Source organism: Ovis canadensis, chromosome 1 (assembly GCF_042477335.2).
Source record: "Ovis canadensis isolate MfBH-ARS-UI-01 breed Bighorn chromosome 1, ARS-UI_OviCan_v2, whole genome shotgun sequence".
Classification (NCBI taxonomy): Eukaryota; Metazoa; Chordata; class Mammalia; order Artiodactyla; family Bovidae; genus Ovis; species Ovis canadensis.
Window position 1 is genome coordinate 19,597,143 of NC_091245.1, and position 26,794 is coordinate 19,623,936.

Genomic DNA, 26,794 nt, shown 5'->3' on the forward strand with positions numbered 1-26,794 from the left:
CTGAACGGTCTCCACTGAGGGAAGGGCATAACTCTGCCAGGCCTGGTTTTTGGAGAGGCTGCTCCTGCCAGTCCTATTCCATCTCCTTCAGGAACCATGGATGATCTTGCCTAGCAGAAGAGCAATTCCGCCTCATCCCCAGCCGTCCTTGGAACTGAGGGCTCAGCTACCTGGGTTAGGAAAGAAGGGAAGACTACTTCTGTCTCCTCCTTTTCTGAACTCTCTGGGCTTATGGATAGCCTTGACTCCATTCTTCAGGCCAGCAGAGACCTGGGCAACACAGCTATAGCAGCAGAAGGAAGGATGCTCCCATCAGGCGGCACAAGACCATCCTTCCCGACCCCCAGCCGGCAGTTCTGCATGTTCAGTGTTCCCCGGCTGCCGACACACTTCAGGGGCACCAGAGCTGCTGCTGCCTCTGTCCATCAACAGAACCTGAGTGGGATAATTATCTTCTCTGTGTACTTAACCTTCCCGCTCACTGCCGAACAACAGGACAGCTGCCTCGAGTACATGGGACCACCACCACGGCAAAGGCAGGAGCTGCGCTACAGGTCCAGGACCCACAATTATTTGGAAGACAGCTGCCGGCTCAGTTTGATCCCTTGGGTCCTGAGTCTATTTTTAGGTGGAGTGATCTCCATGTTCCCAGAGCCCTTGCTTCTCTGCTGAGTCAGAGAGGACTTGGGGACACTGAGGCTTCTGGGGAGAGAAGCAGGTAAGGAGCATAAGCCCTGCTGCCTGAGCCCCCAGAGAAGAGGTTGGCCTGTCTGGGGCCCCACGTGCCACCAAGTCAAGGCAGCAGGTCAGCCCGAGCCAGCTGCCCAGGGAGAAAGCCACATTGTGGGTTTTCTTTGTTTTCATTACAATTTTCTCTCCCATTGCTTCTTTGGAGCCGGCCCTTTCCTCCCCGGGGTGCTGAGGATTGAATGAAACACCACCCCCGGCTCCAATAAGTGTATTTCAATTACATCTGTCACTGCATAACGATATAATGATATATCATGTGATATTAAATCCATGGTAATCATATCAGGGATTTTTTTTAATCGTGCACTAATCGCATTATTACATCTCTATAATTAACAACAGGAGGTATGGAAATTCAGTTAAGGCAGAAGGCTCAATGTACTCCCCCACCACACCCCCGCCCTAGCTCCCCCAGATTAGGACCCGATTAGGAGATGGGAACTGCAAAGCACTAGCAAGACGGGCCAAAGCGTCCGCCTCTCAGGACCAGAGCCATGGGCAGAGCCTTCAGCATCCAGGGCTGGCAGACACAGGCCAGACTGAGACCCGGGTGCTATCTGTCCTGTGGCTGCTCAGGCAAGAGCCTGGGGCAGAGGCCACACAGAGAGGCCCAACTACAAGGCAGCTGGGCCTTCTAGACCTCCGAGCCATTGCGGCACCAGATCTTCTCCATGGGGAGGGGTGTGACCTTTCCTTCAGACCAGCAAGGCCCCCAAAGGTGCTGGTAGGGCACAAGGCAAGCTCCTGCCTCATGGCCTCCTGAGCCAGAATTCTTCCCTCTGCCCTAGTCCTTTGTGTTGGCAGCTCTTAACATCACCAAGTCTAACAGCTGTGATGTCTCTGCCTTTTGGTCCTGTCATCCCTGAGCTGAGCAGATCCAGTTCTTCCAGGGGCCATTCCTCCCCAGTTCTCTCTCTGAAGTTTGGCCCTGAGTACTGCATGATAAGTGGGTTTCTGATAACCATTGGAGTCATTCCCCTATCCCCCACAAATGGTCCAAGTTCTTATGTCCTCCCACCCAGGCCTATATGGAGAAGGGAGGGGCTTGGGATTGCGGCCTGAACTATGTCAAATGACCCTGTCTCTCCCACCCCCTTCCTGATACTGAGCTGTCAGGACTAATCCCCTCAGGGGTGTCAGAAACCAGTCTGCAAAGCAGAATTTTGTGTTTCAAGTCCAAAGCTTTGAACTTGGCATGTAACTAGTCCTCAGTGAGGGGCAGGCATTTTGCTAAGTTTGACGCTCAGAAGTCAGACAGGCCTGAAGATGAAAGAGAAAAATCATGTCCTTTTTCCTAATAAAAAGGAGACACTAATAGCAGTCAGCACTTAGGCAAAGCACTCTAAGTTTCTAAAGTGCTTTCCAAATTAAAATATAATCCTTCATCGGGCATGTGACACCACCACCACCACAGCCACCCAGCCCTCACACTCAAAGGCATGCGCATGCTGGCACCAGGACACACCTTCCCTTCTCCCCTGCACATGCAGAAAACGGAAAAAGGGCTTCCACCTTCCTCCCAGACCGCCCCCTCTCTCTGCTGGCGTGTTCATGTAACACACACACCTCATGAGCAAATCCATGTGCCAAGCTCTGTGCCCAGTGCCAGAGATCAACCACGCTAGGCCACTGACTTCAAGCAGCTTCCAAGCTGGAAGGAGACACATGTCAACTCACACAGGGTGGGGGACTGAGATCCGACAAGAGCCCCAAGGGAGAAACCAGCCTTGGAGGGAATAACCAAGAAGGACTAAGATGGCCTTCAATGCGACTTCCAAGGTGATGGGCCTGTGGAAGGTGGACATGCAGGCCAGGAGCTCAGTTCAAGAAAGTCCTCGGAAAGCACAGGGGTGGTGCAGGAAACTGCAGGACTGGGTAAGATCACCCAGATATAGAATAAGCCTTGAGGGCCAACGAGGCCCTTCTTCCTCTGCTGTCTGGATGGAAACTAGGAAGGCTGAGAGACGGGAAGGCTGAACACCAGTGTCTCCAGAGCTAAGGCTCTCTGGGCACACCCAACATGCTGGCCTCTGCTCTCCTGTTATCTCCACCTTCACTTAACCCAGATGTGACAGGATGAAGCAGCGCAGACTTCTTGGTCACACTGACTTAGTCACAATGAACACTACTGAGAGTCTGTTATATGCCAGACCACATGTGTGAGTGAGTGAGCGCTCAGTCATGTCCGACTCTTTGTGACCCCACAGGCTGTAAGCCAGCCAGGCTCCTCTGTCCACAGAACTTTCCAGGCAGGAACACTGGAGTCAGTTGCCACTTCCTACTCTAGGGGATCTTCCTGACTTAGGGATTGAACCTGCGTCTCTTGCATCTCCTGCATTGGTAGGTGGATTCTTTACCACTGTTCCACCTGGGAAGCTAGCAATATAGACACAGTACTGTCCCCAGAAAGCTTCCAGTCTATTGGAGAGAGCCCATGTTAAATAAACAGCAACATATATAAGCACTAAGTTATAGCTTTCAGAGGGACTCAAAGAAGAAAGGTAGGCTGTCTACAGGACAGAAGAGGGGAACCTGACCTAGACGGGGAACTCTGAGGACACTCAACAGAAACTGACTGACGGGGAGGTGACAGGGGAAAGACTAGTGCTAAGGCCTCTAGGCAAACAGCACTTAGAAAGAACCAAGCCAAGGCTAGTGTCCCCGGAGCACAGAGAACCAACATGAGATGAGGCTAATGAAGAAGGCAGGAGATGCCAGGGCCTCAGAGGACACGATGAGGGTTCCGTACCATTTCCTAAGGTGATGGGAAGCCATCAAAGTGTCTGCCACTGCCATGCTATGCCATCTTAGGTGCTCCAACAACATCAAAAGTTAGTTCCTTGGCACATCTAACCCTCCCTATTCCTAAGGGTGGACAAGCCTGGGAACCAGGGACCATTTTTTTTTTTCAATCTAGAAGGAGAGAAAGAACCTGCATGAGCAGATGACCTCATTCATTCATTCAAAGATTCACACATCCACTAAAGGCCTGCCAGACCCTGGCAACTCAACTGAATCCCTTATAAACCCTGTCTTCATGGAACCTCCAGTCCTTTGCAGGGAAACAGATGCCAGGAAATGCCTGATCACAGTGATATGGAGTGATTAGAGAGAACTGAGGTAGAGACAGAAAGAAGGACAGTGCTCAGGCCCGTCGGAGGCATCCAGAGCTCAGCACAGGGAGCGCTGTCCCCAGATCCTCTCCTCACCGCACCAGCCAGGGTGGGTGGGGAGACTGCACTCCCAACATAGACTGCAGCCCAGGTGGGGGGCAGGAGTGGCAGGAGGGCCCTGAGTGGCAGCAAACCTAAGCCAGGATCCTCCCGTTGCAAAGATGAAGGCTGAAAGGCTGTGACCAAAGCCACTGAGGAGAAGACGGAAAAGCTCACTGTATCATCCAAGGATGGGGGACGGAGCACCTTTAAAACAAGCAACAGGAGTTGAACAGAAAATCATTTCCCGAAATGGCAACTCCAGTCCCCAGGCTGTTTCCTCTTTGGAAAACAAGGGGCTGGAGGGTGATGGCGCGGAGGAATAAATTAGGAATTTGATATACACTACTATATATAAAACAGATAAACAACAAGGACCTGCTGTATAGCACAGGGGACTATATTCAATATCTTGTAATGACCCATAATGGGAAAGAATCTGGAAAAAAAAAAACACATATATATACATATAGCTGAATCACTCTGCTGAACACCTGAAACTAATACAACACTGTAAATCAATTACACTGTGAAAACTAAAGAAAATGGGGGAGAGGAGCTTAATTACCTGATTTCTTAGGTCCATTGCTGGTCTGAAATTCACCAGTTGGTTCTTCAGGCTCCCATAAGAGTCAGGCTTATTTCTGTTCCCACATCTTTGCTTATACTATTTTCCCACTTAAAACACTAGCCTTCTTCTACCCTCTCCAAGTCGTACTTCTACCCTCTCCAGGTCATACTTCTACCCTCTCCAGGCCTTCTTGTACCCTGCCAGGACACCACCTTCAGGGAGCCTTTCCTGATTTCTCTTCCTCCAGCCTCTATGACCCACCCTGACCTCCACAGTTCATACCACAGTTCTCCCAACAGCACTTTGCTTAATTACGTATGGTCTGGTACCCTTACTTGACTGGTCAAGAGACTGTCTCGTCACTTTCAACCCCTGACATCCATTTCAGGGGCAGCAGGGAAGCTTCACCGGCACAGGCCAAAGAAGCAGGAGGAAGTCTGGGTCCCCACTCCCTCTGCCCACAGCCCTTTGAGAACTCAACAGGCCTCCACTTGAAAAGGGTGCTGAAAGCAATGATGTCTCCAAGTGCGATGGGAGATATTTGTGTCTGCTTTACCCTTGGCTTTTTGCTCCGGTTCAGGTAGGAGCGGGGTGGGCCGGCTGGCAGATCTGAGAGCGCGGCACGCCCCAGCGGGCAGGGCGCACAGCGCGGAGGAAGGCGCGAGTCAGTCTGGAGTGCTCCCCATTTATCAAGCTCACGCAGGCCGCCAGCCGAGCGAGTCTTTCTATCATTACACCTCTCAAAATCCGATTCATACCACTAATCCTGCCTTCATTCTCCCAGATTAATAACATCTCTTTCAACCTTCACAGTGTGATAAATAGACAAAGAGAGAACAAAAGGAGAGACAGAAGAGAGAGAAAGAGCTGGAGCAAGTCCCCATAATAGAGAGAGCCGAGAAAGAGGAGAGGGGAAAAAAGGAGAGCGGGCCAGAGCAGGCAGCGGCCAGAGACTGCGACGGTCTCAGAGAGCCGAGAGGAGAGAGCGGCTGCGCCCCGCTATGCGCGGCGCTCTGTCCCCGAAGAGAAAGAAAGGCTCGTTAACAGCTCCTTCCTGCCTGCACTTTTGTTCAAATTCTTTTCTTCCCTTCCAATCCTGCTTTAGGTCAAATTCCAGTGAAAATGAGTCTCCTGGTTTCCTGGTCTCCTCCCAGCCTCCCTACCAGGCCCAGGGAACCAATCTGGCCTCTGGCGCAGGGCTGGGGCTGGGCAGGGGCTTAGCGAGGGGCGGAGCGAGCTGGCCTAAAGCCCAAACCCCTGCCCCTTTCCTGCTCCTTAGGTAGAAGAGGGGAGAGTACAGAGCAGAGCCAGGGGCCCAGGGCTCTGTCCTGCCTATTTCTCCAACTAAGGCTCTAGCTGGGCCAATCCAAGGCCCCAGCTGCTAGCAGCTCAGCTAGATGGTGAAAGTGGGCAACCCTTAAGCTTGCAAAACACCAAGGTATGGCCCGCACTAACTAACACATGGGGCCTGTGACACTTCTTGCTCTCCCTGCCCATGTGTGAGCCCAGACTGGTCTCCACAGCACAGCCCCCACCCTCCTCTCGGACAAGTGCAAGGGCCCTCTGGATGCCTGGCTGAGCTCTTCCAAGAGGATTCAGGCACTCCCTTGCTCTGGGCTCTGGAACACAACACTGTTCATATTACGCTATAATTCACATTAACCTTTGCCTTCACTCCACTAGGAGTCTGTCCTTTGAGTTCTCTAGGCCCAGGAACAAGGTGCTCATGGCGCTTCCATTCATCCTCAACTTTGCCCAAAGTAGCCCTGGCAGGAGACTAAGCCAAACAAGGCTCAAGCCGTCCTTAGGACTGAAAAAATATTCCCATGCAACTGGCAAGCTTTGCTCCGAGGCGAGGGGACAGAAGCCCTCCATGTGCACCCACTCAGTTCCCAGTCCATCAGACTGGATGGGGATCAGTCAAGCTCCCTGGACCACTGTCTCTTTCAGCACACCCTCATGACAGGAGGCGGGGCGGCATATATGTAGAAGGCAGGCCTGTCCTGCCCAATCCAGCGTAGTAGGAGGAGTCTTCCATGAAAGTCCAGTCTTTCCCAAGGATGGAGCCTGATGGTGGACGGGAAAGACCCAGACTAGCCCCACAGTAGAAAGCTGGTAGCCTGGTGATTTCTTTAGAAGTAGTTTCCTCCTAGGGAATAAGTATCTTGCAGACACCTGTCAGATACTTTCCTCCAAAAAGCCTCCCTCTACTCTCTGCCCCAATCACAGTCTTCCTTTTGGATCAAAATGGCTGCTACCTACTCCCACCACTCACTATGGGGACCACATCGCTTCCAGTCCCAACTCTCGAGCTTGACCATTATATCTCTGCTTGGGGAAAGTCTGGAGAAAAGGAGGCTTCATGGGGCAAGGTAGAGAGCAATGTAGGTAAGAGGGTACTCCTTGGGATCAAATCCCATTCACCAAAACCCCAGTTCTGCTGACCCTCCCTTAGCCCCATATGAGAAGGACTGTTCACATTGTCACCTGCTCCATCTGGCCTCCAGGATCAGACTCTTATAGTAGGGAAGCCTGGAAGAATGACCGTGACTAATGTTTGTCCAAGAGTCCAACTGACCAAAGGACTGAAGAGGGAGGACAAGAAGGAGAGAGAATGATTGTCTCGGTAACCCTATAACCCACCTAGCCCACCAGTAGTACCCTGGGCTCCAGGGCAAGCTAGGTCCAGCTGGCACACAGGCCCATGAGGCCTCCAAGGCCAAGGTCACAGCAGAGTTCCAGAAGCATTGAGCTCAGGCCCTTCCTTCCCTAAGAGCCCAGATTGCTGGCAGATCAGAGGGCCTCAGCCAGTCAAGCCTGCAGCTTTCAAGACACAAGCAGCCAGCAGGCCCAGACACCCCTAAACTTGCTCTAACCAGCTCCCCCAGGGGCTCAAGAGAGCTATCCCCCCAACAGTGGGACAGTTCTGGCCCTGGGAAGAGAAATCACAGTGGCCCCTCTATCCTTTGTCTTTACCCAACATACAAACCAGGGCCTCCCTGCAGCCATCCAACTCAGAGGTGAATCCCCTGCAGCAGAGAGTCAACCTTCACCCCAGTAAAGGACCTGCCAGTGGTCAGACAGAAGAAAAGTCAGCCAGACACAACAGGGTCTCCAGCAGGTCAAGAGGCCAGACCTGAGTGATACTCTCCCCGCAAACCAGACTTGAAAGCTCTTTCCCTGAGTACCTGGTACACTCTTTCCCTGAGTACACTCTCCGAGGCGGCCGGGGGCACAGAGCAGGGAAGAAGTTGGGTCCTAATGTGTAAAAAGCTCCAGCAAAGCAAAATCATTTACTCTTCAGTGCGACTGCTCAGCAGAGCTAATAAATCTTGCATGAGCAGGGCCGATTCTAATTTCCTAATATGAAAAGGCATTTGGATTGAGAGAGAGGGGGAGATAAAAGTGATTGAATCTCCAATAGTCCAGGTTACTGACAAGAAACATCCTGCTCAGCCCTGAGAGAAGGATGGCAGCGCCCGGCCGCCTGCACACACCCATCCGTTCTGCCCCCCTCTTGGCGCGATACATCTCAGTCTCTTCTATTGACAGGACGTGGCTTTAAACACAGTTACACAAGTTATCATTTCTGCCTTCTGATCAATCTGAATTTTCAGGACAATTACCCTCTTAATCAATGATTGCTATCAGCAGCCCTGCGCCTGGACGGATTTCTCAGCAAGGTAATCATGCCGCCAGGCTGGACGGCGCGTGCATAGGCAATGAAGCTCCGGGTGGGGTCTCCTCCCTCCCTCCCGAGCCCCCATATCCCAGCGCCACTGCCAGTATCGAGGACAAGCACGGCAAAGTGTGAAGGCCACTTCAAGGAGCGATGGGAGTAGAGGACAGGAGGGAGGGGGCCCAGCCGCCCCGCCAGCCTTCCAGGCCGCCCGATTACGGAACAAACCTATTAAAACCTGAGATTTACTGCCTACCACGCTGATACATCTCCACATGCCCTCCTGCCATCATTCCTACCTCCTAATTAGCCTAATAAAGCCCAATTCTAATTATGGGCTCAAACTATTAGGGTGAGTAAGTGCAAAGAAAAGAGAAATATTGGTTTTACTAATCTCTCAGAGGCTCTTGGTTCCAGAAACTCCTTTTCTTCTATACAATTGGTTCACATGGGCTCCTGACTGGAATGGCAGGAATCACCTCCTCCTGCTCAGAGGTCCGGGCGTCTGGAACAGTCGCAAAGCTGGCCTGGCCTGGAGCCAGGAGGCCACCCAGCCCCACACTCTCTCCGGGGTACTTCCACAGAGTCAGCCCTCCATATAAAGAAGCGCAGGGCCCCTCAGGAGAAGAGGGGAGGTGAGGGGAGGGTGGAGTTGGTCTCTGCCTCAGGGTCAAAGTTAGCCAGATGCTATATCTGCCATCATGGGGGCAACTCAATTTCTCAGATCACCTGTTGTTGCATAAAGGATCTACACCAGAAAGGCCAACGGTGGAGTGAAAATGGCATGGTCCAGGACACTGACACGTCAACTTATGCTTCAGCGTGGGTGGCAGATACAAGTTATACGCGGGTATAAACAGGCCCTCACAATTTGCTATTTCATTCTGAGGGGGAAAGAATTAGAAAGCATGGATGTACTCACTTTCTGACATTTACTGAGTGCTAACCATGGGTCGAATGTTGGGGATACATCAGGGAATAGTAGAGAAGTGACCCTTACTCTTAGGAGGTCACAATCTACTGGGAAAGACAGAAAGTGTCTTTCTGTCTGCAAAACAAAAGCAATAAAACAAAACTGCACACAACTGTTCACAGCAGCATTATTTAATAGCCATAAGGTGGAAGCAGCTTAACTGTCCATCAACTGATGAGCACATAAATAAAATGAGGTATATTCATACAATGGAATATATTATTCACAACAGAAAGAAATGAAGAGCTGATTCAAGGTGCAACACGGATGACCCTTGAAAATTATGCTAAGTGAAAGAAGCCAGAAACAAAAGGCTGCATTTAAGAACTTTCCAGAATTGCATGAATAGGCAAATTTATAGAGATGAAAGTAGATCAGTGGTTGCTTAGGGCTGGGGTGTTTGAGGGGAAATGGGAAGTGACTGCTAGTGTTTGAGGGGTGACAAAATGTTTTAAATTTAGATGATGATGATGGCTGCAAAACCCTGTGAAGATACCAGGAAACACAGAATTGAAACTATTTATTTATTTATTGGCCACACTACATGGAACCTTTGTTCCCTGACCAGGGATCGAACCCACATCCCCTGCAGTGGAAGTGTGGAATCTTAACCACTGAATCACCAGGGAAGTCCCTGAATTGAAACACTTTAAATGGGCAAATTGCATGGTATGTGAATTATATCTCAATAAAGCTTTTTTTTTTTTCTCTTTCCTAAAACATGTACAGCAGGATGGAAGTAGTACAGGCTCACCAGCAATGAACAGAGCCAGGGAAAGCTCCAGCACAGAGCCTGACTGTGTCTCAGGAACTCGAAACAGGTGTCTGAAGAGAGAGAGTTACCGATGGGACAGGGGGAAAGTCTGCACAGAGGATAGAGTTAGGTCGTGAAGGGTCAGCAGGAGTTCACAAGGCAGGAATGAAGGAAGGGACGTCCCGTGCAGATGCAGCCAATGTGAATAAGGCCTAGAAATGGACAGCCACACAGACATTCTTGGTATTACTGGAGAAGTACATTCAGGGGCCAGGGAGCTTGTACTTTATTCAGGAGACACCAAGCTTTCTCAAGCAGAGAAGTTAGGTGATGAGTACAGGATAGCTTGGGGTCTGATGGTTCAGGTAGGAGAAATAACACGTCCAAGTAGCAAGGACATGTTTTTGGAGTCAGATATCCAGGATTTAAAATTCTTCAATTCTTCTTCAAATACACTCAGATAACCAGCATGTGCTGGGAATTTGCTATTTTTCTCACTATTTTATCCCCAGTGCTTGGCAGAGTGCCTGACCTAGTAGGTGCTCAACAGCCATCTACTGAATGAAAAAGAATGAATGGATGGCTATGTTGAATTCAGTCCCATTTGCCAAGTGTTTATTGAATACCTACTGTGAAGCTGGGACTCTGGTTACACAGAGCGAGTTCTTCAAGGGTAGGGACTCTGTCTGATCTCTGATCTCTTCTGTCTTACTGCCTTACACAGGTTCTGTTTGGCATAGGGCAGGTGCTGAAGTCAATGTTAATTCCCTTTCCTCTCCTGGTCCAGGAGGTTTTCCTGAGACCCAGTGATTCTTGGAGAGGCATGGCCTGAATACTTCACTGTGGTTGGCAAGAAAAGAGAAGTTGAAGCTATAAGGGTGGAAGGAGCAGAGGGTGATGCCCATGGTATTCATCCCAAAGTCAGCCATGGTGCTCAGGAAGCCAGGAGGCAATCCGAGTTGTCCAAGTTAGTAAAGGATTGAGCAGGAATGAGACTGTTTCCACAGCGCATTCTCAGAATCCTCTGCAGACCGCCCTGCACCCGCAGCAGCAAGCCTCCTCGCAGGGAGCCAAGCACAGGTAGGGTGGGAACAGAAGCTCAGGACTTGCAGATAGAGGAGGGAGGAGGAGGGGAAGATCTGGTCCTTCTCTCCTGAGCACCGGTCCTGCCCCTGGACAGCTGCCATTTCCATACCTCCCCTCTGGTCGGGAGGGCCCTTCAGCTCATGGCTGACCACAGTAGGAAGGGGGCTCCTCCATCTCCCAGCCCTCAGGCCTCTCCCCGCCCCTCGCTTTCCCTCCCTCCTTCTCCTTCCTGCAGAGCTTCCCTCAAGCCATAAAAATAAAATAAAACACAAACACCCACAGTCCAGGAGGAGGGCGTCAGACAGATAATGGGCATTTTATATCTTTTTATGACACTCCCCATAGGCAGCTCGGCAATCACAGCGCAATAAAGGCAGGCATGCAGCTTGCATAGTTAAACAACTGCCGGGTAATTAGGCACAGCAAACACTCCACTGGGGAGGCCGCAGGGCTGCCCTGGGATCTGCCTGCAGCCCGCCCTCCTGCTTGCAGCCACGTAGGTGCCAAGCCCAGGCCTAGCACCAGCAGACCTGGTGGTGGTGCAGAGGACAGACCACTGGCTGCTGCCGTATGCATACTTGGCCTCACACCTGTGCATGCTCACAGACACACCTGCCCACACCCACACACAAGCACTTCCTGAGCAGCTAGCTTGGACCTCATCTCCCCAGGAAGGCCGCTCCTCTCTTCCAAGTCAGATAGCCAAGGGCTAGAGAGGGCCCTGCTCTAAGGCCCTTGAAGAGGTCTCAGGCCTGGCTGCAGCAGGGCTCTCTCCTGCAGGGAGCCCCGAGCTTCCTGAGCTGCATAGGCAAGGGGATATCTGAGCACAGAGGCGTGATTACGTGGGCTCTTTCTCCTGTAAATGCCAACTCAGTACAGAGCTGGATTCAAATGAGTCTACCATACACACATTCCTATTGCTTCATTTGCTACCTCTACTGTATTTCCCCCTATCTGCCTTGCCCCGTCCATCTTCCCTCCTAGATCCAGAGCTCTGTACAGGTGGAGAGCAGACCTGATTCATCTCTGAGTCTACATGCCCTGAGGCACAGGGCTGCGTCGAAGAATGGTGGTAAGTGAGGTGTTAACTGAGATGTGCTGGCCCAGGCAGAGAGCAGGTCACTTGCTACCTGAGGCTTAGGTCCAGGCTGATCGAAACACAACCAATAGAGTCAGAAGCCCTCACCAGGGCTGAGGCAGCTGCACTGTGAGTCCACCAATACCCATTCTTCCTCTAGCGATCCAGTCAATCAAATTCAAACTTTCAGGGAATGAATGGCTAATTGATGAAACAGAAGAGGCAAACCCCCGCTCCAATCCAACTTGAAGACTGAAACAGACTCTAGGAGCCACACAGATCAGCCCTGAGTAGGCTGGGGAAAACTTAAGCACCCAACCCTATACCACTCTTCCCTCAAAGGGAGCTGACAGCAGGCCAGGTGAGCTCACAGAAGGGCCCTGGGATAACCCAGCACAGTCCCATATGAACGTGAACCCAACTCAGCCACTTTTCCTGGTGTCTATCTGGCCATCAGTCCCTGTCTGCCAAGATCACAGGCCAGAGGAAGGGCCTGGACTGCACCCTGCCTTTAGAGTACTGAGAGGCCCCCTCCCGCCACCTCCTGTAGAAGCAGGGTGACAAGCTTCTCCTCACCCCATATTCTCATGGAGAAGCCACCCAAAACCTCAATAGCATTAAGTTCCAGTTCAGGTCACCTCAAACTCTGGGATGACCAGCCATCCAAACTCCTTCCCAACATCTGAGTCCCCAGCTCTCCCGACCTGATGCCAGGCGATGCCTTGCCTTTCCCGGACCCTCAGTTTTTCCCAACAGGATACAGCAGTAGCCCCAAGGCTAGAGCTCAAAGTAATAAGAGTCAAAGAGGGACTTCTCTTGCCTCCCTTGGATCTGTCACATTTTTTGCTGGGAGCAAACTGAAGAAACCTCAGGTCCCATAAATGATCTTAGGATGGCAACGGGAGAAGAGACCACAAGAGAGGTCACCTTGCTCAGCTTCCTTATTTGTTAGATGAGGACACTGAGGCCTCAGAAAGGGCACAAGACCCAACGCTAGAGCCCACGTCTTTATCCTCCAGCTTCGAATTCAGTCCAGAGTTCTTTGTCTTGCACCATGCTGTCCTCTAGAGACAAGGCCTGCATCTGCACAGCTCCAGGTGGAGTCAGACCACAGGGCCCATACCCACACCCTGCCCTGCATTCCCACGCGAGGGCACATACACATAGTGGAGTATACACACACACACCTCCCCACAAGGAGAAATACAAGATCCACACCTTTAATCACACATAATGTGCAAGTACACATGGGCTCACTCTCTGACACACAGATTCCCATTAGACAGGTGTCGTTCCCAAGAGAGCTGGAGCATGAGGCCAAACTCTGTCCTTCCCCAACCACCGCCTCATCGGCCATACAACTAGGAATGGCCCGTGTGTGTCTGCCCAGGCCTCCAGCCCAGGCCAGACCAGAGGAACTGCCTTCAGGTAATATCTGCTATGGGACTAGTCACAAGAAGAAAGTCATGGAAGGAGAGAACCTGGAGTAACACCCTGGTCATGTGACTTTGAGCAAACTTCTTAATGTCTCTGAGTCTCTACTTCAGCACCCACAAAACAGGGACAATGACCCTGTCTTGGGGAGGAGCTGTGAGGACTACATGTACGAAGCGCGTGGAGCACAGAGCCTGGCTCCAGCTGGGACTCTATTACTGATACTGACAGACGTGACCACACCTGCCTTTCCAGAGTGGACTGCAGGGTAAAACAGCAGCTGGGAGACAGGGCTGTGCCTCCTGCGTTCAGGAAGTCCTGTGCCCTTTTCTCTCCTTTTTTGTAAGTCCTCCCAGTTTCCAGGGTCCAAAGCAGCAACAACAACAACACAAGAAGGAAGGAAGCAAAGAAAAAAGAATGAACCTGTGAGAAGGCAGAGTAACTAAGGGTGCCCTTGGCTTCTCAGACTTCACACTGAACTCTGATGAGCCCACCTCTTCCACAGTATCTATGCCTCTACAAGCCTCCTGACATCCCCTCTGCTCACCTCACCAGGTGGTCAGAGAAGCAGCAGACCTGGTCCCTTCCCTCAAGTGGCTTACCGTCCTGCACAGGGACAGACCAAACCACACACAACAACCAAGAGGCATGGACTAGCCCCTGCCTGAGGGTGAGAGTACAGGCTCTGCAGTCTGGATGCCAAGGTTCAAATCCAGTCTCCAACACACCCAGGACAGCTCCCCACTCTCCCCTACTCCAGAGTGGGCTGGGAATTCACGTCCTCAAAGACACAAAAGAAAGACAAAGGAGGCTCAGGGTGGGACCAGGACCGAGACTCTGTGTCATTTGACAGGACACTGACTCTGAGCAGCAGCCAGCCAGAGGCACACAGAGCCGGGGCAGGCCTCAGGGTGAAGGCCTGCCACGGAGGGCACCGCAGGCCCCCCCCCGGTGGGAGGCCGCCTTGTAGCAGCTGCAGGGGAACCTCACGGAGGAAGGGAGGATCCTGGCTGCCCTGAGCTGACTCCTCTCCCTCCCCCCTCGTGGGCACACCGACCAGGGATGCAGAGCAAGGCCGGCCGGCTCCCTGGCGGAGGCTCTGCCGGGCTGCCCAGCCCCACGCCAAGCACCAGCACTCTTCTAGAACCTTGACAAACAGCACCTAATTGATTCTTCACTCTGTAATTTCCTGCGTGTTACCGTAAGGATTCTGGGGTCTTCTGGCCAAGCAGTCTCAGACTGTTCACAGCCAATAATGCGACAAAGCCTAGTGGCCTCTTTCCCTCCCTGCCATCCAGGCCCACAGGCTCTTTTCCCTCACCTGCATGTAAACACGGCAGCTTCCTGGAGCAACTGCCCCACTGTTAGAAGGGAGCTGAGGCTGCTCCACCCCAGACCACGGGAAACGGTTCCTTCCTGTGCTCACTTGCTTTCTCCTCCACTAAAAGGCATACACACAGCTGGCCCACATCGCAGCTTAAAACACTTGAAAACTACTATTTGTAGTTCCCAAGTGCAACAAGCTCCTTCCCTCCAGGCCTCTGCTCACATGGCTCCCATTTTGACTCCTGAAAATTCTTGTGTCTTCCAAGGCTCACCTCGAGTCTCCTCAGTGAAGCTTGGCTGACTGCCTCTCCCACACCCCAGGGGAAACATCGGTTTGCACTGGAGGCAACAAGGCAAATCAGTTTTGAGCGTGGTCCCCGGAGTAGACTGCCTAGATTCAGGTGCATAACTCCATCACTCATTGACTGCTTAATCTCGTGGAAGGTACTTAACTCCTGTACCTCAGTTTCCTCATCTGGAAATTGGCTAATAGCACTTATCTCAGAGCTTTTTGAGGACTAAGCATTTAGAGCGGCACCTATCTGTTATTATTAATTAACTCTACAAGTGAGGAAAGCAAGGACTGAGAAGGTAAATAGCTTGTCCAAGGTCACAGCACAGCGAGGTGGCAGAGCCGGGAACTGCCCAAAGGTGAATGTGACTCCGTACCCATGAACAGCCAGGCACGCTGGTGGCAGCTGGAATCCAGGACATGAGATGACAGACTCTGTTCCTTGGTGTCAGCTGAGGGTAAGTCAGTCCGAGGATGGCATTCGGCTCCTCCTCCCTGGGCTCACTTGAATTTTGCTGGAGGAACCCCTCTTTCCTAGCTCCTGCCCACAAAGGCTTATACGTCTACCTTGAACTCCTGTCTCTTCCCCTCGTGGCCTAGCTGCCTCATCTCTGGTGCTCTGTGTGAGGGCAAGGGAGGAACAGAGGCGCGTGCTATCACTTCATGCCCAGGACAACTCTCAGAGTGGGTACTGTTCTTATTGTTTTACAGAGGATGATACTGAGGCTGAAAGAAACGAAGTGACTTTCCTAAAATCTCACAGCTAGTAAGCGGGCAGAATCAAGATTCTAAACCACGCCCACTGGACTGCAGTCTGCGTGTCGGATACTGGTATCTCTTATAGTCAGAGAGGTTAAGGAACTTGCCCCAGATCACACAGCTGGTTGGCGGTAGTATCATCTGGTTTGAGCCAGACTCACCTGGCTCTGAAGCTCTTTCTCTTGCGCCAGTGGTCTCTGGTCTGAGCCACATCCACAGGGCCCAGTGTATGCATCAAGTATCACCTGAACACTAAGTGAAGGGTAAGTGTCAGCTACGGCCATACCATTTGTCTAGGATGATGCAGCTAGCATTGTAATTAAGAAAATACAAGCTCCTTTAAAAGCCAACCAAATTCACTGCAGCTTTTTTCATTATGCAATTTTATCACCATACACCCAATATTAGTTCCACCAGATGTTCAAGGCCAAAAGCAATGTCCTGTGAAGTTTTCTAACATTACTAAGAGCCCCATGTACTCTGTCTGCCTACCTCCCTAAGAGCTCTCCAAAACCACACTTAGTACTTTTCTCAGGTACTTTCCTGATTCTCAGTCACAAACTCACAATACAGAAGTAGCTTTTGCGTGGAAGAACTGTCTAAAGGTCATTAACATAAACAGGAGGCACAGTCCTTGCCAGGTCTTGAGTCCCATGAGTATTAAGAAGTAGTATAGTCTCCAGCAAAGAGGACCCAAGTCCTGAGGGAAGGAGGGAAGGAGGGAAGGAGGGAAGGAGGGAAGGAGGAAAGGAAGGAAGGAAGGAAGGAAGGAAGGAAGGAAGGAAGGAAGGAAGGAAGGAAGGAAGGAAGGAAGGACAGAGTCAGGGAAGTGAGCTTCTGCCTTTCCTATCCTGCCCTCCAACTCCTTCCCTTGCCCATCTCCCGAGGAGACATGGTGGGGAAAAGACCAACACCTATGTGGGTTCTAATCCTAGCTTTCCCTCTTCCTGGCTGTGTGCCCTTAGGCAAATTACTTATCTTCTCTGTCTGGGATATCTGGCAGAGGACTGGGCATCTGGACTCTGGAGCTCATTAGTCTGGTGTTAATATTCAGTGTGGGTTCAATGAGTGCTTGTTGATACCTAGTGTGTACCAGGCCCAATGCTGAGCACTGGACGTACAGAGACGGGTGGAAAGTAGGCCTCGAGGAGCTCACAGTCTAGTAGAAAAGACAAACATGTAAGCAGATGATTACAAGATCATGTGATATACTCATTACAAAGTACTGAAGCCCTACAGAGAAGGAGGTGATTAACTATGTCTACCAGAATCGGTAAAAGTGAAAGAGGAGACTGAAAAAGTCGGCTTAAAACTCAACATTCAGAAAACTAAAGATCATGGCATCTGGTCCCATCACCTCATGGCAAATAGATGGGGAAACAGTGGAAACAGTGGCTGACTTTATTTTCTTTGGCTCCAAAATCACTGCAGATGGTGACTGCAGCCATGAAATTAAAAGACACGTGCTCCTTGGAAGAAAAGCTATAACCAACCTAGACAGCATATTAAAAAGCAGAGACGTTACTCTGCCAACAAAGGTCCGTCTAGTCAAAACTATGGTTTTTCCAGTAGTCGTCTACAGATGTGAGAGTTGGATTATAAAGAAAGCTGAGTGCCGAAGAATTGATGCTTTAATCTGTGGTGTTGGAGAAGACTCTTGAGAGTCCCTTGGACTGCAAGAAGATCCAACCAATCCATCCTGAAGGAAATCGGTCCTGAATATTCATTGGATGGACTGACGCTGAAGCTGAAACTCCAATACTTTGGCCACCTGATGTGAAGAACTGACTCACTGGAAAAGACCCTGATCCTGGGAAAGACTGAAGGCAGGAGGAGACGGGGATAACAGAGGATGAGATGGTTAGATAGCATCACCAACTCGACAGACATGAGTTTGAGCAAGCTCCAGGAGTTGGTGATGGACAGGGAAGCCTGGCGTGCTGTAGTCCATGGGGTTGCAAAGAGCTGGACACGACTGAGCAACTGAACTGAACCAGAATTGGGGTAGCATCAGAGAAGATTTCACAGAGGAGGGTTTTGAAGGATAAACAGGAGTTTTTCCAAAACTCTAAAAAGGAAAAGGAATGTAAGCAAAGGGAACAGAATGAGCAAAGGGAAGTGAAAACGTCCTGCCTACTGGAAGAGCGGCAAGAAGTCTGATACGGCTGGAATGTTAGAGGACAGGAGCTATGAAGACAGGGATGCTGCCATGAGCTGCATCTGCCAGGCCTTGGGTACCATGCTCAGGAGGAGGGAGGGGCCTCCCATACCTACCCTCTTGGCTCTGGTGCTCTTCCTGTCAAAACACGCACACTGCAATCGCACCCTTTCCTGGGTCTTTGATTTAAGAGTTCCTCTCCTGGCCCTGACAGTAAGGCATTTCTGTCCCACAGATTATAACTCACTCTGGGCTATTATTCAGCTCCCCAGCCTTGGCCCTGCTGCAGTTAGTCCAAACATAATATCCTTCATGCATATATTATCTGTCTCCCTATTATCTGGAATCATTCCGGAATTAAATTTCAGTCCTGCAATATTGGCTTCAGGAGCGGCGCGCTTTATGGGCTAGTCAAAGGTTAGAATACCAATCAAAATAACAGTGCCGATGCAGCGAGACATTTTAATATTCCAAAACCCGGTAATTGTAAAAGGACATAATATTTTTTCCCTGATTACCCCAAAGGCAACACATGTTAACAAGGCGAAGGAAGGAGTGAAAGAAATTTCAGAGTTCAGACAGCTGTTAAGACATATTTAAAGGAAAAGCCCAGGCAGGGCACTACGCCATGGGGGCAGGGAGATGCGAAGAAAGAAGACAGCCTCTCCAGCTCCAGCTGCCCCGACTCCAAACACAGCACTGGTTCCTCTGCCACCTTTGGGCTTCATCTCAAGAGCCCATTCCCAAGGGGTGATGTCACAGGGGATGGGATGAAAGGAGTAAAGCTCAGGACATGGATTCTTGAGGCCCAGGTTCCAGTTTCAGCTCTTCAATCCAAAGCCTCCAGCCTCCAAGCTGACCCCACCCAGGGTTTCAGCTTCGAACACTGTGGCAAACACTCCAGGCTGCTCTCCCACTTGGCCTCTCCTTGTCCCTGCCTGTGCCCCTGCCTCTCCCATACTTCTACCTGGTGCTTTGTATCCTGTTCTCGCTGCTAGAGGCCTTCATCTACCCAGCCGCAGAGCTAGTTCCACTTAAGACAGCGGCCTATGTGACGCTGTCAACACCCCACAGACAGTGCTCTGTACTCCGGATGACGCTGAAGACCTGGGCCACAGCCCCTACCTTTCTGGTCCTGACCACTAAGTGGTCCAGAAGCATCCATCTCAGTGTGAGCCTTCCTTCCTCCAAAATAGAACAAAACAAACACCTGGCAGGGCCCCTACATCTTCACGCCTCTCTTGGTTTCTGTTTTGTTACTGTTTTTTCCAAATCACTCCAATAAGGGGTTCTGCAGCAGGCACCAGGTGGCCACCACTGTATAGAGAATCCCAGCCTCTGTCAGCCTGCCTATGACTGGGGCAGCTCTCTCCCCACAGCACCAGAAAAGTGACCTGACCGGCAGAGTTCCAGACCCTTTCAGTCCTGACGGCTTCCCGGCTAGCTCAGCCCACTCATTGGAGCCTCCAATCTGCACCATCCCGACTTGCTGACCTGCCTATGGCCCCCAGCGAAGAACTTCATTAAGGCCGAGAATTTATTCCTCCATAAGCCCTTAATTTATTACTGCACTGATTGGGACTCTGAATGCTCCAAGGTCAGGAAAAGTCGTACTCAATCGTAGACACCAACCCTCCCTTCAGCAGTTTCTCCTGCTGTCCACTCCCAGGGGAGGGGGGAGAAAGAAAGGCTTCGTGCAGGGACCCAAGAAGGTCTCCTCTCCCTCTTTCAGAGCTGGTCCCAACCCCATCCCCTTCAGGGCACCCAGCAATTGTGGCAGGGTGTATGGCACAGATGGCAGAGGCAAAGGGGAGCAGCAATCTTCACAACCTGCTTCATCTGAGTCTGTCAAATTCTAGGTGACCTCCAACCCTACAACTTCCCAGCAGGACTGTCTGAGCCCTGTCTGCCAGGACTGACTCACAATCCTCCTAAGGCTGCCTGCCAGCTTCCCCAAAAGCCCATCCAAACAGGCCCAGGCAACAGAGGGAATTCCAGACCATCTGTGAATGTATATGCATACACTTGCATGGCGTGGTCTGACCATACATGCAGTGCTTATTGTGCAGGCATGCACTTATATACATTTATACCTGTGTCCTGCAGTGCATAGACACATACTATGTATGCACATGTACATACACACATATTCACATCCTTTGGGACCTACCCATTTCTTGATCTCTTATTTACAATAACATTCTCCTCCACCTAATCTTGGCCACCCACCCCTTTGGGCGCAACTTGGAGCCTGCCAGCACCTAGAAGCGCCCCGTCTCTGAAATCACTGATTCAGATATGCCGCTTTCCAACCACAGTCTCTTATTCTTCCATCTGGCATGCTCCACTATGCTGGTTTTTACCTGTCCCTCATCTTCTTGGGACCCATCTACTTTTTCCATATCTGCCAGGTCCCCTGCTGTCTTCTCTTCCTTCAACATCCAGCTTAAACCCCACAGTCCATCCTGGCAACCACTGTCTTGACCATATCTTCAACTGTTGCTTTCATCACACCCCTTGGGAATCTCTCTCCTGTGGATGAATCTAAATGTCTGCTTTCTGCATGTGCACAGCCAGGCAGCTGAGCTCTGCTAAAGAAAAGCCACACAGCTGAGCAGAGAGGTTCCGTTGTGAATTAGTGTCACCAACATCAACTGGACCCTCAACACTGCCTATAAATCCTACTGAACTTCTCAAGTAAAGCTCACACTGCTATTCTTTACTGAAACTATAGCAATCCTTTTCAACTTTCTGCCAACCTTCCCAGCCCTCCCCTACTCATTATTAGCAAACGACTGATCTATTTCACAGAGAAAAGCAAAAGCCATTAGAGGGAAACTGCCTCTTGTCATCACCAAATCCACAAGCCTACTTGCACCTGTCTGCACTTCTCCTCCCCCTGTCCCAGTGGAAGAGCAGCCTTCCCCCTGAAGACAGTGTCAAGCGACTGGGTTTTCCATCCCTTCTCCTGTCACCTTCTTAGAGACCTCCCTCACCCCTATATTTCAACCTTTCCTCTCTAATACACAAACAAGAACATACATCTTCCACCTTAAAACACAAAACTTGCCTCAATTCCACAGCTGCCCCACAACAGCTCTTACCCTCCCTCCCTCCTTCAAAGCCACATTTCTGAAAAAGTTCAAATTTCTCTTATCTCATTTACTCCCCAATGTGCTCCAGCTTTGACCCATCCCTATCATGCCATCAAGAGGGTTCACCAGGGTCGCCAAGGTCCTTGAGCCCAGGTCTGGCACTTGTATTTCAGTCTTTACATCATGTGGCCCCTCTGAACTGACCAATCCTTTTTTCCCAGAAGATACTCTTTTTCTTTGGTTTCTGTGGCCTCACCCTCTCCTGACCTACCTCCTCTTCTGCCATCCTTCCACTGTCTTTTTTCGCTCTGTTTATTCTCTTCGGCACAGGTGCAGGCAAAGCTAACTTTGAGTTCTAACTTGGTCACGTACCAAACTGAGACGCTGAGCAGGTTTCGTCATCACTCTGTGCCTCAGTTTTCTCAACCTTAAAATGCAAGAAATGACAGTAACTACCGTACAGAGTTGTGAGAATTAGATAATGTAGGTACGTGAGCACAGCACTGTCCAACACAGACATAACGTGAGCTCTATAAGCACGCTAGGGATTCAATGCCCAGCCCAAGTGAAAAAACAAATGAAATTAATTGTAAGAATGTATTTTATTTAACTTGGTATATCCAAAGATTATCATTTCAATATGGACTCAGCATAAAAAATTATTAAAGAAGTATTTTGTATTTTCTCATACCAAGTGTGTAATTTACACTAACAACACATCTCAATTGAGATGCTAAATCTTCATCAGAAATACTTCAGCTGTATTTAATTTTAAACAATTAACAGTTGAAAATACAGATTTACCAATCCAGTTCTAAACATACTTAAAAGTTCTTCTTGAAAGTTTTCAACTTATGTTTAGTTAAAATTAAATAAAATTTAAAATTTGTTCACCAATCCTATTAGCTACACTTCAAGTATTTGATTGCTATAGGTGACTGCTGCTGCTGCTGCTGCTGCTAAGTCGCTCCAGTCGTGTGCGACTCTGTGCAACCCCAGAGACCGCAGCCCACCAGGCTCCCGTCCCTGGGATTCTCCAGGCAAGAACACTGGAGTGGGCTGCCATTTCCTTCTCCAGTGGCAACTATACTGGACACTGCCAGGTCTAGCACACAAAACACAACCATTAATTAAGAAATAGCATTACTACTAGTGACCACTCCCCCTCTGCCTCTAGTTCTGACTCTCCCTCCTATATGTATCAAACATTGATCTTTCCCAGTCTTCTGTACTAGGCGCTCTTTTCTTCTCATCTTAATCACTCCATCCCATGGCTTCAATAATCACTCACACACCAATAATGCCCCCAAATATGCATCTCTTATCCAGACCTTATCCCTGAGTCCCAGGACTATATATTCAAATACCTTCTCAAAAGCTTCACCAGAATGCCTCAATGGCATCTAACTCAATGTGTCCCACACTGAATTCGCCTTCTCTTCCAATGCCTACACTTCCTCTTCCATTATCTCGGTAAATTCGTTCCAATTCTCCCAGTTGCTCAAATCATAAACCTCGGAGTCATGATGGTTTCCTCCTTCATACTCAACCCTCACAGCCAATCGGTCACCATCTCCCATCTATTTTACAGTCGGTTCTGCTGGAACACTCATTTTGAAAGAGCAAGCTCGTTCCAGTGCAACTGGAGTATTAGGGGATGATCACCAGGACACACACTGTGCATTTATGTGAGGCTCTGTCCATAAACAATATAAGATCAACACAGGAAGCTACACCCAGCTGAACAGAGCTGTGCACGAACGTACAAAATGCACACATCCCAAACACATACCAGCTACCTGGACCACCACTTGTGCTACAAGCCACATCCATCTGGTTACAGTCTCTGGTTTCAGAGAACTCTCGTTCCACCACTTCATAGTAACTCACAACCTGCAACCATTCTCATGCTCATTTCCAAGTAAACTTCAAGTTTCTTCAAGGTAAAAATGCCATAGTTATTGTAGTATTTGTATATTTCTTAATCATTCAATGCATGTAAAGTCATACTACCCATAGTTTCTATTTTATTACATTTTTTAAAATTAGATTCCCATCTCTTTTCATGTGCCACTGATGACGTTTGTGAGGACTGTGCTCCTAACCCCACTTTTACTGCATAGCTTTCCACAGCATGGTGATCTACAGGGAGGCGCATGTTCCACCACAGGAGAACTGACTATACCATTTAATACTCCAGACACAGTCCATTTCTCTACATTTCCACTGCTGTCACTTCAATCCCAGTAACTATCATTTTTCACCTGAACTAAGCAATGGTCTAATTCCATGGTTCTCAAGTAGGTACGGTACCTCCCTACTCCAGCTTCATCCAGGCCACTGGAAATGTATGTTTGTTTGGGGTGGGGGGTGGCATTTTCATTTGTCACAGTGAATTGGAGAAGGGCACTCTCCTGGCATCCAACAAACAGGGGCTGGGGATGCTACGAGCTCAACCATGCTGCCCACACAATGATTTGCCCATCCCAACACGCCAGCTACAGCTCTATTACTGGTCCCCTGTCTCTAACAGCTCTCTCTACACTGCAGCCTGAGAGGTTTTTTTGTTTTTTTTTTTTTCAAAACACAAATCAGATGATGCCTCTCCTGTCTTCAATCATGTCCCCTCACCCTAAGGACAAACAAAAATCAAAACCTAAAGTCTGGTCTACAAGGTGCTGCCTCCCCTCCAGTTTCAGTTCAGGTCAGCCTTCTCTCTTCCCCACATTCATGTGCTTCAGACAGTCATTTGTCCAGCAAATAATGGCTACACATCTACAGTGTGCCAGGGACTATCCAGAGTGACAAGGAAGGAAGAGGGAACACAAGAGACAAACATTCTCTACCCTCATGGAGCTTACATTCTAACTCCATGAAGCTGCCAGGCTTCTCTTCACCCAAAGCCTTGCCATATATGGTCTCCTTTGCTCAGTCGATTTCTGCTCATCCCCCAGGTCTCAGCTTAGGCCCCCTTCCTCCCCCTTATCCCACTAAGTCAGGTGATATTATCCTATGATATCCTGTCATATCCCTTGTGATATGATCCTATGACTCTGAACTTTTTGGTATTATAACACAACTGAAATTGTTTATTTAACATACATATTTTCTGTTATATCCCCAGGGCCCAGCACAGTATCTGGAACACAAAAGGCACTCAAGAATATTCTGCTTATTTATGCAGATGTGTATGTTTATATATGCGCATGTGCCTTTACAGTTTATGAATATGCATATATAAACACATTTGTACATGTTTTCATGTTTCTGCGGGTGAATAGGTGTATGCACATGCATTCAAGCATGGATACATGCATGCAGTGTTGGGTACCTGAGTGTATCCATTCACATGAGTACACATGCCATGTGTCTATACACTCTTCTGGCCCCTCAGTGACAGCTCTGACCTCCTGGAGGCCGCTAGAAGCAGGGCCCTAAGTCCTCTCTAAGCTGACAGTTCAATAAGAGCATAGATCATTCAATGACATTCCAAATGTCAGCAAACACTAGTTCGCTCCTCTCTGCTACAGGGAAAGTAAGTGGAGGCGGGAGAAGTGGAGACTTGGCCCTGGAAGAGTTGCCCTTCCCTGAGACCACCCATGCCACCTATGGACAGGAGAGGGCAGCTGAAAGACCACATTCTGCCTCTGCTCAGACCGGAGGCCTTAGTCAAGTGCGGACGGAGACCTCAGTCCCAGTTGCTTGCTCACTCAGCAGGTCTAGGGGGCCAAGCAGGCCCGGAGCCTCCCCATTGGGCAGAGCCCTCCTGGGGCACTGAGGAGAGGAAAGGAAGGGAAGGGGGCAGGACAAAGTAAGGTCAAGGATGGGAGAGAAGCCCAGACAGCCAGGGCCTGGGTCCCATGCGGGGAAAGAGGAGTGAGGCTTTGACATAGTATTCCCACAACCCTGGCAATGGCCTCTCTGGCTTAGCTTTTCTCATTGCTCTTTTTAAGGGTGCAGAAATCCCTGCGCAACCTGCACAAGTCATGCAGCATAAAGGTCAGAAAGATCACCATGTGCCTGGACCTCCAGGGTCCTGCAGCTTCCCTGTCTTGAATGGCTGATGAGGACTACAGCTGGATCACCTCAAGCGCAGCTACAATACAGTGTGGCTGGAGAGCAGAAAGGAAGGGGTGAGACCCCTGGTTTTTCTTAGACCTACGTGGTCTACCTCCCAGGAGGCGATCACAGAGTCCTCCGTTTCCCCTAGTACCCATTTCCCCTTCTACGACTCAGCACAGTCTGGCAGAGAACCAAGCTGAATAGGCTCAGCACAGCTTCCTCCACCGCCAGCAGCACCAAGGTAGTCCCGAGTGGCAATGTTATCACACGGGTCGGCTGGTTTCCTGCCTCTCTGCCAAGGAACCTAGAGGCAGGGAGCTATCCATACACCACAAAGTCTAGTGAACTTCACAGAGCAATTGTTCATGGTCAGCGCCCGCCTCGCCTGGCCGGCCCTTCACATTGCATTTGCAGAGACCAGCAAGCAGCCTCAGATGCACTCTGACAGCTGGCACGCCGTCTCTTCCAGGCGCACGGGCCTTGCCACACCCGCACGCATAGCCCTGCCAAGGCCCGCGTGAGAGGCCCTCTCTGGAGCCAGCTCTCAAGGATCAGTCAGCCAGCTAGCAATTGCTCACTGGGCATACACTCTGCACCTAGCCTTGATCTGGCCAGCGGGGACACAGAGAGGAACTAGGCTCAGTCTCTGCGCTTTGGAGGGACACGCCTGCAAGGAAACACATGGACTCAAAGATCATGGATATCCAGAGTGTTAAAGCCTTAAGGCAAAAGATCGACTTCTGAGCTTCTCAGCTCAGGTGAGACCTGAGCTGAATCATCAAGGATGATGCCTGATAAAGATGACTGGGGGTGCTTCAGACGGAGAGAAGGCCTCACGCCGAGGCCCAAAGGCAGGACAGAGCCTGGCCTCCTCAGCCCCAGCTGGGAGGCAGTAGGAAGCTATTGTTCAGCTGCAACGAGATCAGCAGGAGAGGTGGGGAGGGGTCAAAACACAGACAAGCCAGAGGGCAAAGGACGAGCACACCAGAGGACAGCCAAGGAGTGCACACAAACCGCCACAGAGAGCAGCTGCCCCGGGACCTGCAGAACAAAGCCCAGGGTGGCTGTCTTCCACGGCTCCTCCAAATGCTCGCTTGCCTCCAGCACCCCCACACACCAAAGAATGCTGCTCCCCCTAAGCACAAGTCCCCTCTTCCCAGATCCCACCTTCCGAGAATGCCCAGTTCAAGACCCTAATCCTTACAATACCAGAGGGCCTGGCCCTCTAAGATCTCTCCTTCTCTGAGCACTCCTCTCCCCCCACCCCCAGGGAATCACTGTTCTGACTCCTGGTGTATTCTCCCTCCTCTGAGCTTCCTGGGAGTCACTGAGCTGGCTAATGGCACAGGTTCCTGAGGCTGCCCCTGGTCTGTTACCCTTCCATCAGAGGGATTCATGGGAGTAAGTCTCCTGAGTGGCCTGGGCCTCCCACAGCCAGGATCCTAAGACAGCAGGGATCTGGGAAGTCTATTCCTACACCTCCCTTCTTCTGCTTACCTAGGAAGTACAGCACACACTAGGAAAAGTACAGCTTTCTGAGTGATTCATTCTCTGCCAGGGCCCAC

General features: G+C 50.3%; 1 protein-coding gene across 39 annotated transcripts in view; it reads right to left on the reverse strand.

Moving 5' to 3' along the window:
* Positions 1 to 26,794, reverse strand: part of ERI3 (ERI1 exoribonuclease family member 3) — a 132,781-nt gene that overhangs the window by 31,831 nt on the left and 74,156 nt on the right. For 11 of the 39 annotated variants that reach the window (XM_069553257.1, XM_069552945.1, XM_069553369.1 and 8 more), the window contains one exon: positions 16,076 to 16,159. The exons of 25 other annotated variants lie outside the window; for them this stretch is intronic. In XM_069553257.1, the coding sequence (XP_069409358.1) occupies positions 16,076 to 16,159 (84 nt within the window). Of the gene's footprint in view, positions 1 to 16,075; positions 16,160 to 21,438; positions 21,595 to 26,794 lie in introns of all 39 variants that reach the window. 3 more of the 39 variants (XR_011249344.1, XR_011249348.1, XR_011249195.1) reach the window with 1 other exon arrangement.